The 14,852-nt window shown below is 35.3% G+C and overlaps 1 protein-coding gene across 1 annotated transcript in view; it reads left to right on the top strand.

Annotated features, from left to right (window-relative positions):
• LOC150105286 (diuretic hormone receptor-like) overlaps nt 1-14,852 on the top strand; it is a 100,914-nt gene that overhangs the window by 39,412 nt on the left and 46,650 nt on the right. Inside the window, exon 7 of the mRNA XM_090393924.1 lies at nt 3,572-3,722. Within this exon, the coding sequence (XP_090250050.1) occupies nt 3,572-3,722 (151 nt within the window). The remainder of the gene's footprint in view (nt 1-3,571; nt 3,723-14,852) is intronic.

Raw genomic sequence — 14,852 nt, forward strand, 5'->3', positions numbered from 1 at the left:
TGTTACACTTACTCGATCGATGCATATTAGATTGGATGCAAAAGCCAACTAAGGCTGGCCGAGACTTATTTATATACGTCACGTAATTGTTGAGTTTTCTTTTTTGTGAAAGAAAAAACGCTACGGTATAACTTTGCTACCGGAAACCAGTTAATCGACCACCATTGCGTAACTTTTTAAGAATTTAGTAAGACCGGCAAGCATCCCCCCCCCCTCCCCCCAACACACACCTCAGGCAAAGGCAACTTTGGGAGAAAGGTCAGTCGATACATGCCAAGAGGCACATCTTGATTAAAACTTGCTTTAAAATTTTTAGTTTTTGAAAAATTAATTATAAAATAGGCCTGCACTTATCTGAGACAATATGGCGAAAGAAATATAAAACTAAAAATAAAAAGTGATCCGTACCTCCTAAAGACCTTTCGCATAGTCCTGGGAGTACGCTTACCACACTTTGGGAAACACTCAACTAGAGGAACTGTTTCTAGACTTTTTTTTCAATAGGTCCAAGAGTTATTCATTTCTGAAGCAGAAAGGTTGATTTCTTCTCTTACAGAAGGAAGTCAGATTTTTAATCCAACTTAGAAAACTCGATTGCAGAACCCATCCAATATTCAGATAACTAATACCAGCTAGAATTATGAACATGAGATGGCGGTTGTTGCGTGCCGTATCTTTGTGTCGCTTTAGTCCGCACAATTCGGCCAGATGTTCCACTAATTTGTCTGTGGTGAAGCGGGTGGAGCCTGCAATCGACTTCCAAAAAATCAGGGCTAAGGAATGTTACCTACTTTGTGGGGAACAAAAAAGCGTAGATGATTTTTACTGGATTGATCTATAATTTTCTTAAAAATTATAGATCAATCCAGTAAAAACAAACTATTTCCTCCGAGGGAAAAAATCCAGTTAAATAATCTAAAAGGAATCTCTCCCCCACCCCGTCCCTCCTCCGTTGGAAGATCACTGATGGCTTACAAAAACAGTGATCATAGTCATGATGAATGGAATACCACAGTAAGATACGATCTTTATGTGAATGAAATTATCCATGAAAAACTGCTGAAAACATGTTTTTCAACCAGGCTGCGCACTGCTGTTCAAAGATCCTAATTATCCAAAGATCTTGATATTAAAGATTTTAAACTCTGTCAGCAATAGCAGAATACCCGTCGTATTCCAAGCCATGCTAACATGAAGCGTTCTGTGGAATCAAAGATAAGATTTTTATCTATAAGAATTAGTTTTAGAAATGAACAGTAACTCGAGAGATGAAGATAAAATTTTAAAATATCAAAAAATAGGAAATTCCGTGGTTGTAAAATTTCTACTCATCTGCAGACAACTTGACGTTCTCTTGAAGTGAATTTAAGTATGTGACTCGGAATGTTTTCAGCTACAAAGAGCCTACTGATAGTACCTGTTTTTGTGATAACTTTTAAATCCGTGATTCAAAAACCTCCACCTGTAGCTTTGGACACCATCAGAGAAAACCTGAATCCTGTGTTTTACAGTTAACTCCAATGAACAGAGATAAAACAGAGTCCAGGTGAACTTAGAAGCTGATGAAAAAGGCAGTATAGAATGTAGGATTCATGAGTAGCTGCATGAAATGCTCAAGCATTTCATTGAGCTTAGATCATATTCTTTTAAATATTTGTCATCTTTCAACCCGCAGATAACCGAGAAATGTTTAAGTTGAGCTGCCAGAAATGAAGTCTATATTTTGTTATTAGGAAACGTACACACTTCAGTATATACTGTACAGCAAATTTATTGCAAAAACGAGTATTCTACTTGAAATTAAAATCCAATTTCTGTAATAAGTACATGTTTTTCAAATAAATTAACTTCACTTAAGTGAGAGGTTTTATCCGTCAAAAAACTCAGATAACTCTGTTTCAATAATCTACGATACAATCACCATTTGATATTTAAAGATGACGGTTACGAAGTGGAATGCCTAGAGAGAAATCTTTTCTAAATTCTTGAGATTTAAGTCGGTATCAAGATGTAAAATTTTCAGACATGAAAGTTAGTTATGATTATCTCTTATTTCTTTATCATAAGTATTAACTATTCACTCCTCTGTTATAGAGAGAGAGTGAATGCAGAGAAGATTACAGCAAGTGTCTCTCCACAAAAGAAATTCACGTAAAATATGTACAGAATAAGACTAAAAATATTTATTTTTCTAACAAGTAAACAAGTTGAAATTGCATTAATAACTTAGCTTTCTGAAAAAGGTAATAATAATAATAATCGCATTTATGAACGGGATTGAATTAACATATTTTATCTCTTCATGAACCAGGTGTGAACTTCGAACATCTGTATTAGTTTGAAAGAGCGTCTCTGTGGGGTTCGAAGAACAATAAGGACTCTCTGGATAGAGAGAGAGATTTGTGTCCGCTAGCATTTTCAGCTGAATATGAGTTAGCGAACTCACACGGAAAGAGGGATCTAATAAGTGGAGGAAAACCTGGCCCAAAGAAGTATTTACCTCTTGAAAAGAGCCGAATTGCCAGTGAACTCAAGCAGAGGGAAGACGAGACGACATTTCTCTACCGGCCTTAGTTACCTTGAGTTAACTCTAAATGATCCATAAGAGACTCTCGAAAGTTATGCAACTAGTATATGTTCATATGATTAGAGAGTACGTTTTCCCCAAAATTAACAAACTATCTAAACTATTTAGAATATTTATGGGTAAACTATTTTGAATAAGTATAAAATAAGTAATATAATAATTCAGCTAATAAGTTTCGAAAGAGCTTAAAAAGCCAAATGATGTCACTTAGTGCAACTTTTCCGCGAGTTGCTTCGGTATTTATGGTGATGCACAGTGTACTTCACTGTAAAGTGAAAATTTTTCTTCATCATGATCACATATAGAAGTACACAGAAAAACCAACTATATAGGAAAGATCACTTAAAAGCAAAACCAGTTCAGCAATACTTAATTGAAAACCTATCATACGCACGCAAATCCCACAAAGGACCAATTGCTGCAATGGTTGAAGAGGTCATGTAAAGCATGTTTTTTTATCTGATCCACACAAAAACGGCCACATGACCTACAGCATATTAATGCTGTGTGGGAAGAGGAATAGAAGAAAGGAGGAATCTGTTCACAGTTTGCTTGAACAGCTGAAGGTTGTAATCTTTGGGGAAGGCAGAGTGGGGGACTGTTCCTAAGAACAGGAGTAAATGGGATGAAGGAAGAGGTGGCAGTAACGTTGGTTCTTATGTAGGTACCGTGTATGTATATAAGTCACAGCTCCAAGAAGACCTGAGTGGTCATTTTAACATCATTCCAACAAGAAAATGAGTTTTTAATTTAAGTAAGCATATTTTACATTCAAACCTGCACACTGACCAAAACAGGCAAAACTCAATTAAAACTAAGCTTAATTGATTGTTCATAAATACAAAGTTTATGTGCATTACTCTCTTATATATATATATATATATATATATATATTAATTTATTATAAAATATATGTTATAATAAGATGATAATTCTAAAAACAAAAATTGATTAATAATAAGATTTTTGTGTTTCCTTCATTAGGTAGCTTGCGTTCTGGTCATACTGCTCACCTATTTAATGGGAACTAACTTTTTCTGGATGTTCGTCGAGGGCATGTACCTTTACATGTTAGTCGTGAAGACTTTTTCTGTGGAACACATTAAACTGTACATATATACGATTATCGGATGGGGTGAGTATTGAAAAAGTAAGCCAAATAATTTCCGCTGTTATACAGATCACGTTTGTGAGAAGGATAATCACATAATATATTTCGCTGTATAGAGAAACTCGCTCTGAATTGCTGACAACAGGCATATAAGTAGATATTCAAATAGCAAATATTCTTTAAAAAAATGCTCCGAAAATTACTAAATATTACTCCGCGTTTGTTACTCGATTGTTTATATCTGAATTGCGTTTTTTTTCTATTCAAAATGGAGAGAAATTTTAGAGGGCGTAAACGTTCCCTGTCATCAGCGATTCTAAATAATGAAATCGCAAACTAGAAATATGTATAGGCGATGATTGGTATGGTAAATCACTCAGCTTTGTCGTGTATTGCTCCACCTTGAGATGATAGTAAATCATCTGGAATAAGTGAAAAAATTAGCTCATCATTCTTTATTGTGAAACGGTCATCGAGGGCAACATGTACAGTCTGTTTATATATCTTTCTACCATATAAATAAAAATGTCTTCAAGAAGAGCATCCACCTTAGGTTTGTTTTAAACTCGAGCAGATTCTTTAAAAACCACAGTAAAAGTTACTGACGCCTTCCATTGTTTCTGTCCGATGAATTTTCCAGTCAAAGCGTCTGAGTTGTAGAAATTTTTTACTTGGTAAGGTAACAAGCCTTACGCAAATCCAACAACCTGGAAGACTAGGCTCTCTTAGTCTAGCACCTACCTCTCGATCTGTCCAGCTAGGGAGGTCCTACCAGTAGTTTAGCTACCGTTGGCATAGCTCTTGAGGTCATTGGTGAACGGAAGCCTCCTCAATGCTCAGCGCTAGCCTCACCATTGCTCTCCTTAATGGAGATACCATTAAGGAGAGCAATGATGATCCATTATATACACACACACAAGCACGCATATACATACATACTGATGCAGACTTTCTCATTGGTCAGCCATGGATTTTTTTTGTTTATGTAGTTCATTAATGTCGAAGTATAACAAAATTAACTATTTATCATATTTAGATAGCATTGCCACTTTCCATAGTAGTTAGAGTTCAATATAGTCATGCATGATCACTTAATAAATAGGCTAATCCTCTATGGCGTTACCGACTGCGCTAGAGACAATATCCGACAAAACATGCGAACCGGTCATAAGAACACTCGCAATTTGCAGTCATTATACAGAGGCATAAAATACTGAAACTGCATAACTATTGTTTTAACATGTTCATTATATACTGCGCAATATGCTGTTTTAAGTTTTATGTTCTGCAGTGCATAGTTAGCTGGTTACAGTGTTGAAGTTCGTGGACATCAAAAACGCGGTACTTCATTAAAGTTAACTTTTTTCGCATTTGTATCATTTCACGTTTTTTTCAGGATACTCAACACGGCAGGTTGGACGTCATTTGGAGGAGTGATTTTTTCGACGTATCAAAATATGCAAAGAAAGGGCCTGAAGTGACTTAAAAAAGTTCCATTTTGGTCTTTAGAGCAGGGTTTCCAGACTATACTAAAATAAAACAAATACAAAAAAATAGAAGACTGATAAAAACAAAAATGAAAAAATATCCTTATCCCACCAACGGTACAAATGCGCTATTTAATAATATTTTTTGGTTTACCGATCAAGTGCTGATCAATTTTATTAACTTGATCGGTAAACCAAAAAATATTATTTACTAATTTATGATCAAGAAAATAACCTTCATGATGAAATGCGCTATTTGTTTGCAAATAACCTTTCATGGGTGGGAACCACATAAAATATAAAATAAAACATCAACTGTCTTTTTCCACACTATGAAACTATTTTAGACTGCAGTCAAGTTATTCCGAGTTTTATGTAATCACACCAACAAATACATATTTCAGCGCACTATTTCTCGGAACATATCGCATGTTTCAGTACAGCGCTATCACAGTTATTTTTATTAGTTTAAAAGAGCTTATTTTTATTAGTTTATTCCTTATAAATTATATATACACACACACACAACGTGGCAACTGGGGACTATTGTAAAAAGCTTCGTAAAGGCAAGAATATTATAAAATGAATCAAATATGTAAAAGTGACATTAAAACTGAAGATATTCTTATTTTTAACTGTCTGGAGTAAGTATCTTGAAAGACTGTTGATGATGATAAACAGTAGCACACCGGGGAGTAGCAATTCGGGAAGACGCTGGAGTAAATGATATTCGACTTGAAATGCTCAAATATGGAGGTGGTTTAAAAGTTGACAGTGGTTATTACACACAATTCAGAAGACCTGCTCAGAATTCCGAATTCCAGATAACTGAAGTAATGTTAGCATAGTGTCCACGTATAAAAATTAAATAAATCTGAATGTGAGAATTGCACAGGAATTTCCCTACTGAAATTTCCAGGTAAGGTTTATGCAAGCATACTTAAAAAGAGGCTAAGAAAATTATGGAAAAGAAACTTGGAAAAACTAAAACATTCTAGTTTTTGAAGTTTCAGGCCAAAGGGATGCCAGAATCGTATTTGAACTTTAAGACTGATAGTGGAGTTTTTTTTTTGACAATTACAAAGTTTATAATTCTCATCGCATATACCTAATATTTATAAATATACAATTCCAGTATATTATCAACATTTTCTATTCGTTTTTAGATTTATTTTGGGCTGATTATTATAGATAAAAATATTTTCCTTATATCATACATATACGGTGAAATACATTATCAGATAGCATTTATAGTCTATACAAATTTTTAAACTAAGTTAGTGAGTTTTGACAATATTTTTTATGTGTAACCAAGACCTTCACCATACTGGTTACCAGAAAATTAAATTTGCGCGAAACAGTCACTGCAAAATCCAGTGGCCGTATCAATGAGGGCTCGCGTAACATATTATATATTTAGTTATAATATATTAGAATCATAATTTGACATTATAAAAAAGTTATAGTGATCTCTTATACGTTTGAAATAAATGTTAACATTATTTATCCCCATGACGTAGTCTCTCAATCTTTTTCTGAAAGCATATTCTGAGTTTATTGTAAAGTGGATGACAAACAATATTAAACAGGAGCTGCATGTGAAAAAGAGGCTATGGGAGAGATATACGGAGACAGGTGAAGAGAAGATGCATGAAGAATATAACACACAGGCCAGGAGAGGGACTAGTATGGTAAGGAAGGCGAAACTGGAATATGAGAACAGATTGGAGAAATGATTGTGGAAGGACACTGTGGAAGAAAAATGGGAATAGAATGACTGATACAGAGGACATAGTGGAATTGTTCAATGAACAATTTATTGGTGTATTTCATTGTGAAGGAGTAAATTTTAATACTAGAAAGATAAGGCAGGTTCGAGGTTTATAGGTGCAGAAGGAGAACATGTTCCAAATACTGAGTACTCTGGATGTCAGTAAAGCTGTGGGACTGGGTGGTATTTCACCACGAGTTTTGAGAGAATGTGCTAAAGAACTGACAGCTCCTTTTACCTAGCTTTTCCAAAAAAGTTTAGTTACGGAAAAGGTGCCCAGGGAATGGAAGGAAGGTAAGATAGTGCCATTGCATAAGGGCGGTAGCAGACTGGAAGTATCTAATTATAGGCCGGTTTGTGTGTCATCAGTAGTTGTTAAGATCTTGGATAAATTAGTTAGCGACCGTATACAGCATTGAGCAGATGAGGGTAATGTTATCTGTGAGAGATGTTATAGATCTCGAGCAGAATTAATATCATTTTCCTTCAAGATTTTAAGAGATATTAGGATGGTTTTATGAGGATAAGACAGAATATCTGAATCACAAGAAAATGAAAATATAAGAAAGGAACTTAACATTCAAGAATACGTGAGCAGAGCTAACCTCGGGTAGTATGGTCACTTAAACAGCACAGAAGAGGAAAGGCTGAGTTAAATGGTGTTTGATGCCAAGATTCGGGGAAAATACCCAGAGGATGCATGAATCCCAAAAGATCTCTGTCTAACTACCGACTAATTAATGTCTATGGATTGGCAATGAAGATGTCAAAAAAAAGCTGGTAAGAACTCGCATACAGAAATTGGTTAGCGGACGACATATACTTTGCAAGGAACAACATGAGTTCACTAAAGCGAAGTCATGTCTGAGCAATCTGCTCATATTTTGTAATAATGTTGTGAATTATACACTATGATACTGCTGGCCTTCTTTGCCAAGGTATTTGACAGACATGAAAGGCAGTATCGTGGTATTCTCCAGGTGTTGCATAAATTAGATGATATGGAATTGGAATATTTTGTGGGCAGCTGGCGTTATATTACAATATGAACTCAATATTACAAAAAATGATATGTGGTTGGGAGGAAGAGATTAAAGATAACCGGTAGTGTTACCCAGGAATCAGTCATTGGGCCACTGCTGTTTAACCAATACATTAATGATGTTTGGAAGGAGATGTTCAATTGTACAGAAGATCTCGATTTGTTTGCTAATGAGACAAGGATAGACAGGACAATCAGAGATGCTATTGATATGCAGCACATGCACGTACAGAATGAATTGAACAGGCAACTATGAACAAATGATAATGGTCATCATTTCAATGTCAGTAAGCATAGAGATATTCAATGGTATATTGTATTGGTCAGATTATATTTATAGAACTGATGAGGCTGGGGATATCTGAGTTATAGTGGATAAGATGTTAAAATTCGACTCATATAGGAAGATTACAAATACAACTCAAAGGATAACTACGATGCTAAAACGAACATGGAAGTCACTTTTGCATCTTTATACAGCTTTTGATACTATCATCCGTGCGCAGCAGATTTTTCTCCCCGGTTTTTACTCTCACAGGGAATGAAAGCTTCGCAGAGGGTGAAAATAAGAGTTACAAAGATATTCGTGATTATAGATTATGACGACAGATTGAGAGTGTGTGTGGATTGCAGACAGTAGTAAGCAGGAGAAGGAACAGTGATATAACAGACTTATAAACTACTGAAAGGGTGTTATAGGATACCGGTTGTTGTAATTTTTCGTTACATCCGTTGAAGTTAAGATTATGTGCGGTTAAGAAAGGGCCGACAGCTTACAGCAGCCAGTGGAGCAGTTCTTTGCGTGTTGAAGTGGTGAGTGTATCTAATGCGAATGAGCGAGAAGGAATGCCAGCTTGTGTGGGTGATGTATATAGTCCTCATCGATGAGTACCTGGAGGTCTCTGATAATATAAGAAAATTTTATTTCGAACTAAACTGCGAGGTGTGTTGATTATCACAACGCCCGTTTTCGCGTCATGACAGCGTATGACTCCGAGCTGGTTCAATTTCATGTGCGTCTATACTGGCTTTATGTTGTTGTGATTTCGATAAAAAAAACAAATAATGCTGTGTCTTCTAAACGAAGGGAGTAATAGTGATTTCGATAAGAAAAAGAAATGCTATTTATTTTGAACAAAACTAGTCACATTGTAACTTCTTTAGCATAGGATGAACCTGTCAAAACCACGATTAGCACCACAATAAAGGAAAGCGAGTCTATTATGAGAGATTCCTACCACGAAGAAATCAGTTCAAATTGAGGATGGAGATTACGGTGTTCTTCAAGTGTCCCCCAACTAAGATTCCTCTTCTAATTAAAAGTGATCGCCACTGAAAATGACAAATTTCATTTCACTTAAAGTAACCTTTTTTGTTACTATATTTTGTAGGACTTTTTTGCTTCTCGCGCACATCTAATATTTTTCTGTGATATGCATATTTAACAACTATGTGACAACACTATTTTAATTTCGTTGGAAAAAACTCATTATTTTGCTCTATAATAAAACTTTATTTTGCAACTGAACCGAGAGTATCACGTTTTCGACTTATTATCAGGTGATCAAAAGCGTCCTCTTTTAAGTCGTGGAATATCTGTGTGCGCGCACACACATTTCCAGATATATTACCTTCAAAGCACGGCAACAGCACGTACCTAGGTGTTTATCGTCTCTATAATGATTGCAGTGTCCCATACTAGGACAAACAGAAAAATCGACTGAACATAAAGGAGCATTTTAGAAGAGCCAAGGCCCCGGCTCTATCTAGTCATGTACTAAACTTTGCAAATTCAAATCCCAACCAATCTTCTAGATACGTAGTAAGGTCGGACGAATCAGTGATCTTACCAAAAGAAAAAATATAGTTTCATCAGAAATAAATTATAAATTAGAAAACAAAAATTGCAATAAGAAAACAAAAATTAAACAGATTTCTAACATGACTACTTTAAAATTGAAGGTGAACATCGTACTGAAATTCAAAAACATGGCCCACTGTTGAGCTGTGTTATGTAATATCAATCATAACTTAAATCACAGCTTCCAAGCCTTTAATGTATGCTGACCAAAGTTGGTTTAAAATAAGAACTTGGTTTTTATTGCACAGTGCTCTCAATATGTGTGTTCAGCTGCTTCTTTCAATTCAAAATAAGTTGTTTTTTTTAAATAATCCACACTATTAATTTATTTTTGTGTCTTTTGGCTTAATTAGTCATAAAACGTTTATACAAAATTCTTATACAAAAGCTACTGCTACTAAACCAAATATGATTCCTTCTGTCAGTCGGCTTACAAAGAACTGAAAGGGTATCCGCTCGTGGAAGGGAAACTACACAAAGAGAAGATTTGGAAGGCATTTTGAATCGAATAGCATTAAATGACTTGACTCAAACGTTTCATGCTTACATCTAAAATGTACTTTGTGCATATTAGTGCAATTAATTTATATTACGAAATGTGTAGGTGCACCAAGATTGTGCTGTGGAGCAAAAGATTTTCTCCCGAAGCATCTAGGGGGAAGCATAACAGAGAACTATTGACTGGCAGTAGCAATGCTATGATTTCCCTTATTTATATTCAAAAGACAGAGAATCCTATGGAATTGCAATATCATTAACAAAGAGGAAGGGCAGGTTGCTAATGAGGAATGGAGATTGTTTGCTCAGCTACATCAAGAGCTGGGATATGCAAGGGTTTGTTTGCAACACGGAGAAAACAGGCATTGTTTATGTTCAGGCAGTATTATGTCGCAGATAGAATCACTGTTATCGACGATCTTCTGGAATTCCAAATTTCTTTCAGCACATTGTCCTCAATAATTACAAGACATACTGTATTTTTTTTCATCTCAGATGTTGTATTACTAAAACGTTTGAGCGATCAGAAATTTTCATCAGCAACAAGAATAATGTCAGCCAACTTAAAAATAAGGTTGCTTACTGAATAACAACTCATTTTGTGGTTTTTAAATCTTAATCTTTTTTTTCATAAAATTATAAAACTATTAAGAAAAAAGTAATGAAAAATTATCTAATTATATGTTCAAATGTAAGAAGTGAAGGTTTGAAAATTGCAACTAAAATTTAATAAGTGAAAAAAAGTATTTTTCAAGAACCCCCAAGACTTGAAAACAGTATTAAAAATAAAACCTAGCAACGCGAGTACCATTTTTAACACCGTTCTAAAATATATTTACAGTGTTATTAGAATATGAATGTAATAAAACTGTTGCAGACGTACTATCGTCACGATTATTTGAACCTTTTATCTGTCCAAGTCGCTACAAAGACCAGCCACTATTATATTAATGTTTCTGAGAAAAGCTGCTTTGCTATCTCTTGCATTTTTCGTGTGCATAGTAGCAGAATACGCAATACCTTTGCGTTTAATTTGTTCATAAAATAGAATGTTATAAAGATAATGAAATATAAACCATAAGATTAAACTGGCTGGAAGTCTTATTTTGAAAGTACTAAAATTCATTGAAATATGATCAACTAAAGAGAGGCTGGTATGTGAAAAACGAATTTGTCTAGGATTCGTTTTTTTATGTCTGCTAGACAAATTAACAAACGCGCAAAGAGAATCCCAAGTCCCTTCGGCCTACTGGCACTGTTTTAGCAAAGACTTCTATGTATTTAATATATCGTTTCCTTTGGTACTATGAAATTAATAATAATAATACCAGTGTTTTGATAAATAGATAGATGTTTTCGTGGAATGCTCAGAATTCCATGGAGACGACTCAGTAATTATTATATTAAAACATAATAATTACATTTGGGCTAGATCTCTTAAATCTATCTGTTCGTACAATTCGTCAAGAATCTCATATCATATTAACACAGCCCAGCTCTGTGTGTTTTATTATTGAGTCTGTAAATACGATATGAGATTAACTCGTCTGCTATGTTTCGGTACGATATTTATATACATCCATATTTCAGACATTCAGTGCCCTGTTTTCTTCAAGTAACTTAATATTTAAGCTGCAACTTATGCCAATCTGTCTTTCAATCTTTTCTATCGCGGATTTTATTCAGAAAGGACAAGATTTCAACTTCAATTTTTAATTTAATAATTCAGTGTGAAGAATTGCTGTTCAGAAGAACATTAGGAATGGCTAAAACAACAGTCAGAGACGTTTCAAAAATCTGGAAGGACCAATCTATCTCCACAGGAACAAATCTAAGGTTTCTGAATGCGACTATTTTTTTCAATAGCGGCTTACGTAAGAAACATGGAACTTAAAGAAGTCTGACTGGGAAAGGATTGTTGCTTTTGACATGTGGTATTACAGGAGACTGTTGAAGATCTTATATGCTGAAAGGCGGACAATGGATGGGTGCTAGCTGAAAGAGGCTTCTCGCTTCGTGTATACCGCTAGCCCACTCACACAGATCGTCACTTGCACTCATTCACACATTGCCCCATATATCACAGAAATTAGGTAATATACATACACTCAAAAAAGGGGTGGTCTATCACAAGAGATGAAGAAAAACTAGAGGAAGAATTATAATCTCTATTCCAACTACTAGTTTGCAGGGAATATTCTAAGAAACCTACAAAACATTTACCATTCTTTACTACTGCTTCACAGCAAAATCCCGACATTCACTACAGAACTTCAGTTTCCATCTCTTACATTGGTAGACTTCCACTCAAAATTTCAACAAAAATAAATTATGAAAGGACACACACTGGGTTCATTTGGTCGTCAAGTAGCTTACAAGCCCATTTTGAATATACGAGTTTTCTGCGTTCGCTTATAGACCACAATCCCTTCTACAAACATCTGGGAATCTATAATATTGTATACTTGTGTGGTCTTTCGTACATAGGGCAGATATCTAGCAGTCTGGAAATAAGACAGAAAGAGCATATTGGAGACGTCAATAAAAAGAGAGAAAACAACACGAGCCTAACTGTTCATTTTTTCACACACACAAATCATAACATTGAATGGAATAAGAACTCTTTGCCTTACATAGAGGACAATTTCACTGCTTGTAACATAAAATATACCCTAGTCATCTATTCACAAAACACTCAATAGGAGTCAAGGATTGATTCTCTGTAATATTTGGAAATCCCTCATTAGATCATCCCTCATGTTAGATTAACTTTTCAGCCAACTGTCGGCACACAATACCTTATAATAGCTAACTCGTGTCAGCTCCCATTCCCCATTTTTTCAGTTTCAACTTACATTGTAACGGTTTCTACATGTTCTGTGTGTTTTAGTAATATTATAGATCATATTGTATTCCTTGATTATCCAAACCCAGAAGAGGCCACAAGTATCAATCGCGAAACGGTTTTCGTTTTTATATTGTTACGACCAAATAAACCCAGGTTTCTTTCATAATTCATTTTTGTTGGTCCAAAGTCTCTACATAATCATTAACTAAAAGTATGTTTTGTCAGAAGAAAAGATATAACAGGGTTTGTTTCGCAAGCATGGTAAGTGACTAGGTTTTTATCATCCTACTGAAGGATGGTCTTTAGGACATTTCTTGTACATAATTTTGAAGGAAGCTTGAGTTGCTAGACCTTAGCAAAGTTTGATATCTGAGTAAGATGAGCGGAGAATGCTATCAATAGCAAAACTGGGAATTGTGGTTTGAGATCAGTGAGAGCAAATCTGCAGAGGGATACCTTCCACCATTAAACGTAATGGAGGATCTGAGAGAAAATTGGCAATCTAATTACAATGAGGGTGGGAGAGAAGACAGACCGTAAGATAGCAATTTGCTGAGAAGGGCTGAATAGTATCAATAGCACAGATTTCTCCAAACTTTTCAAGGCACGTGTCTCGAGGTGGGTGATGTAAGCGAGATCTGCTTTTCACAGGCTAAATCTATATTGGTTTGAAATTGGCTGTATATGGGCTTTCTTGCTTCCGTGCTGTAGGCTGAAGATTTCATCTAATTACAATATAGTACATAGACGACAAAGAACAGGTGTTAGTTCAGAAGTACATCTCTTGGGCACAATTGGTTGAATTTCATCAGAAACCTTTTTGTATCCAGGTTGTTCAAGGTTCTTCTGTTGTCTTTCTGGCAGATGGCCACAGGAAGCATGCAACGCTATGTTCTACGTATGGTCACTTATCCAGGATGAGAAGAATTATGGTAGGAAGTCAGCTGTATCTTCAGATGATCGTGCAATACTCTCAGAGTAGTACTGCAAGACCATTTGAGATAAAAGTGAAGCAGAGATGGAAACAGATGCGCCCAAAAGTTTTGAACAAGTGACCAGAAGGCACGATTGCGCATCAGCCACCGGCAGCTGATGAGTTTTCTATATTTATCCCCTTAAAAGTCAAACTTCTCCTGTTAATGGTGGTTATGAAAGTGTTGCGGGTTTCATTGTAGCCTGTGAATGAACTGTAGGTTTGTTTCAAGCCATTTACGATAAGTAGTTTTCGTTTCTTGGCCTGTTATGGAACGTTTTGGAAAATCACAGTTGGGAATTTTGAACAGAGTGTGGAATGAAGGTCTTGTTACAGAAATTATCCATTCCAGCATGGATAATTTCTGTAACAAGTTGACATCAAGTATCTGGAAAATGAAAACAGTAGTCTGTCCATGGAAAAGGAGTAAAATTCTCCAAGATTTTCCCATTTGGCATTGTTAAGGTACGGAAGTCAAATTATACTAAAAGCAACACAGAACACAGAATACAAAGTTGTTACTGCTAACCTTTGAAGTTAAAAGTGAGAATCACAGCGAAGTTGAAGAAACGCTACAAACGAAAAAAAAAACAATGGAAACCAATATTTTTTAAAGATTTACTTAGACCATTCATATTTGAATTTCTTTAAGTGCTTCAAGTGACAAATATTGC

Source organism: Typopeltis vanoorti, chromosome 6 (genome assembly GCF_054136105.1).
Source record: "Typopeltis vanoorti isolate ZY-2024b chromosome 6, IOZ_Tvanoo_1.0, whole genome shotgun sequence".
NCBI classification, from domain to species: domain Eukaryota; kingdom Metazoa; phylum Arthropoda; class Arachnida; order Uropygi; family Thelyphonidae; genus Typopeltis; species Typopeltis vanoorti.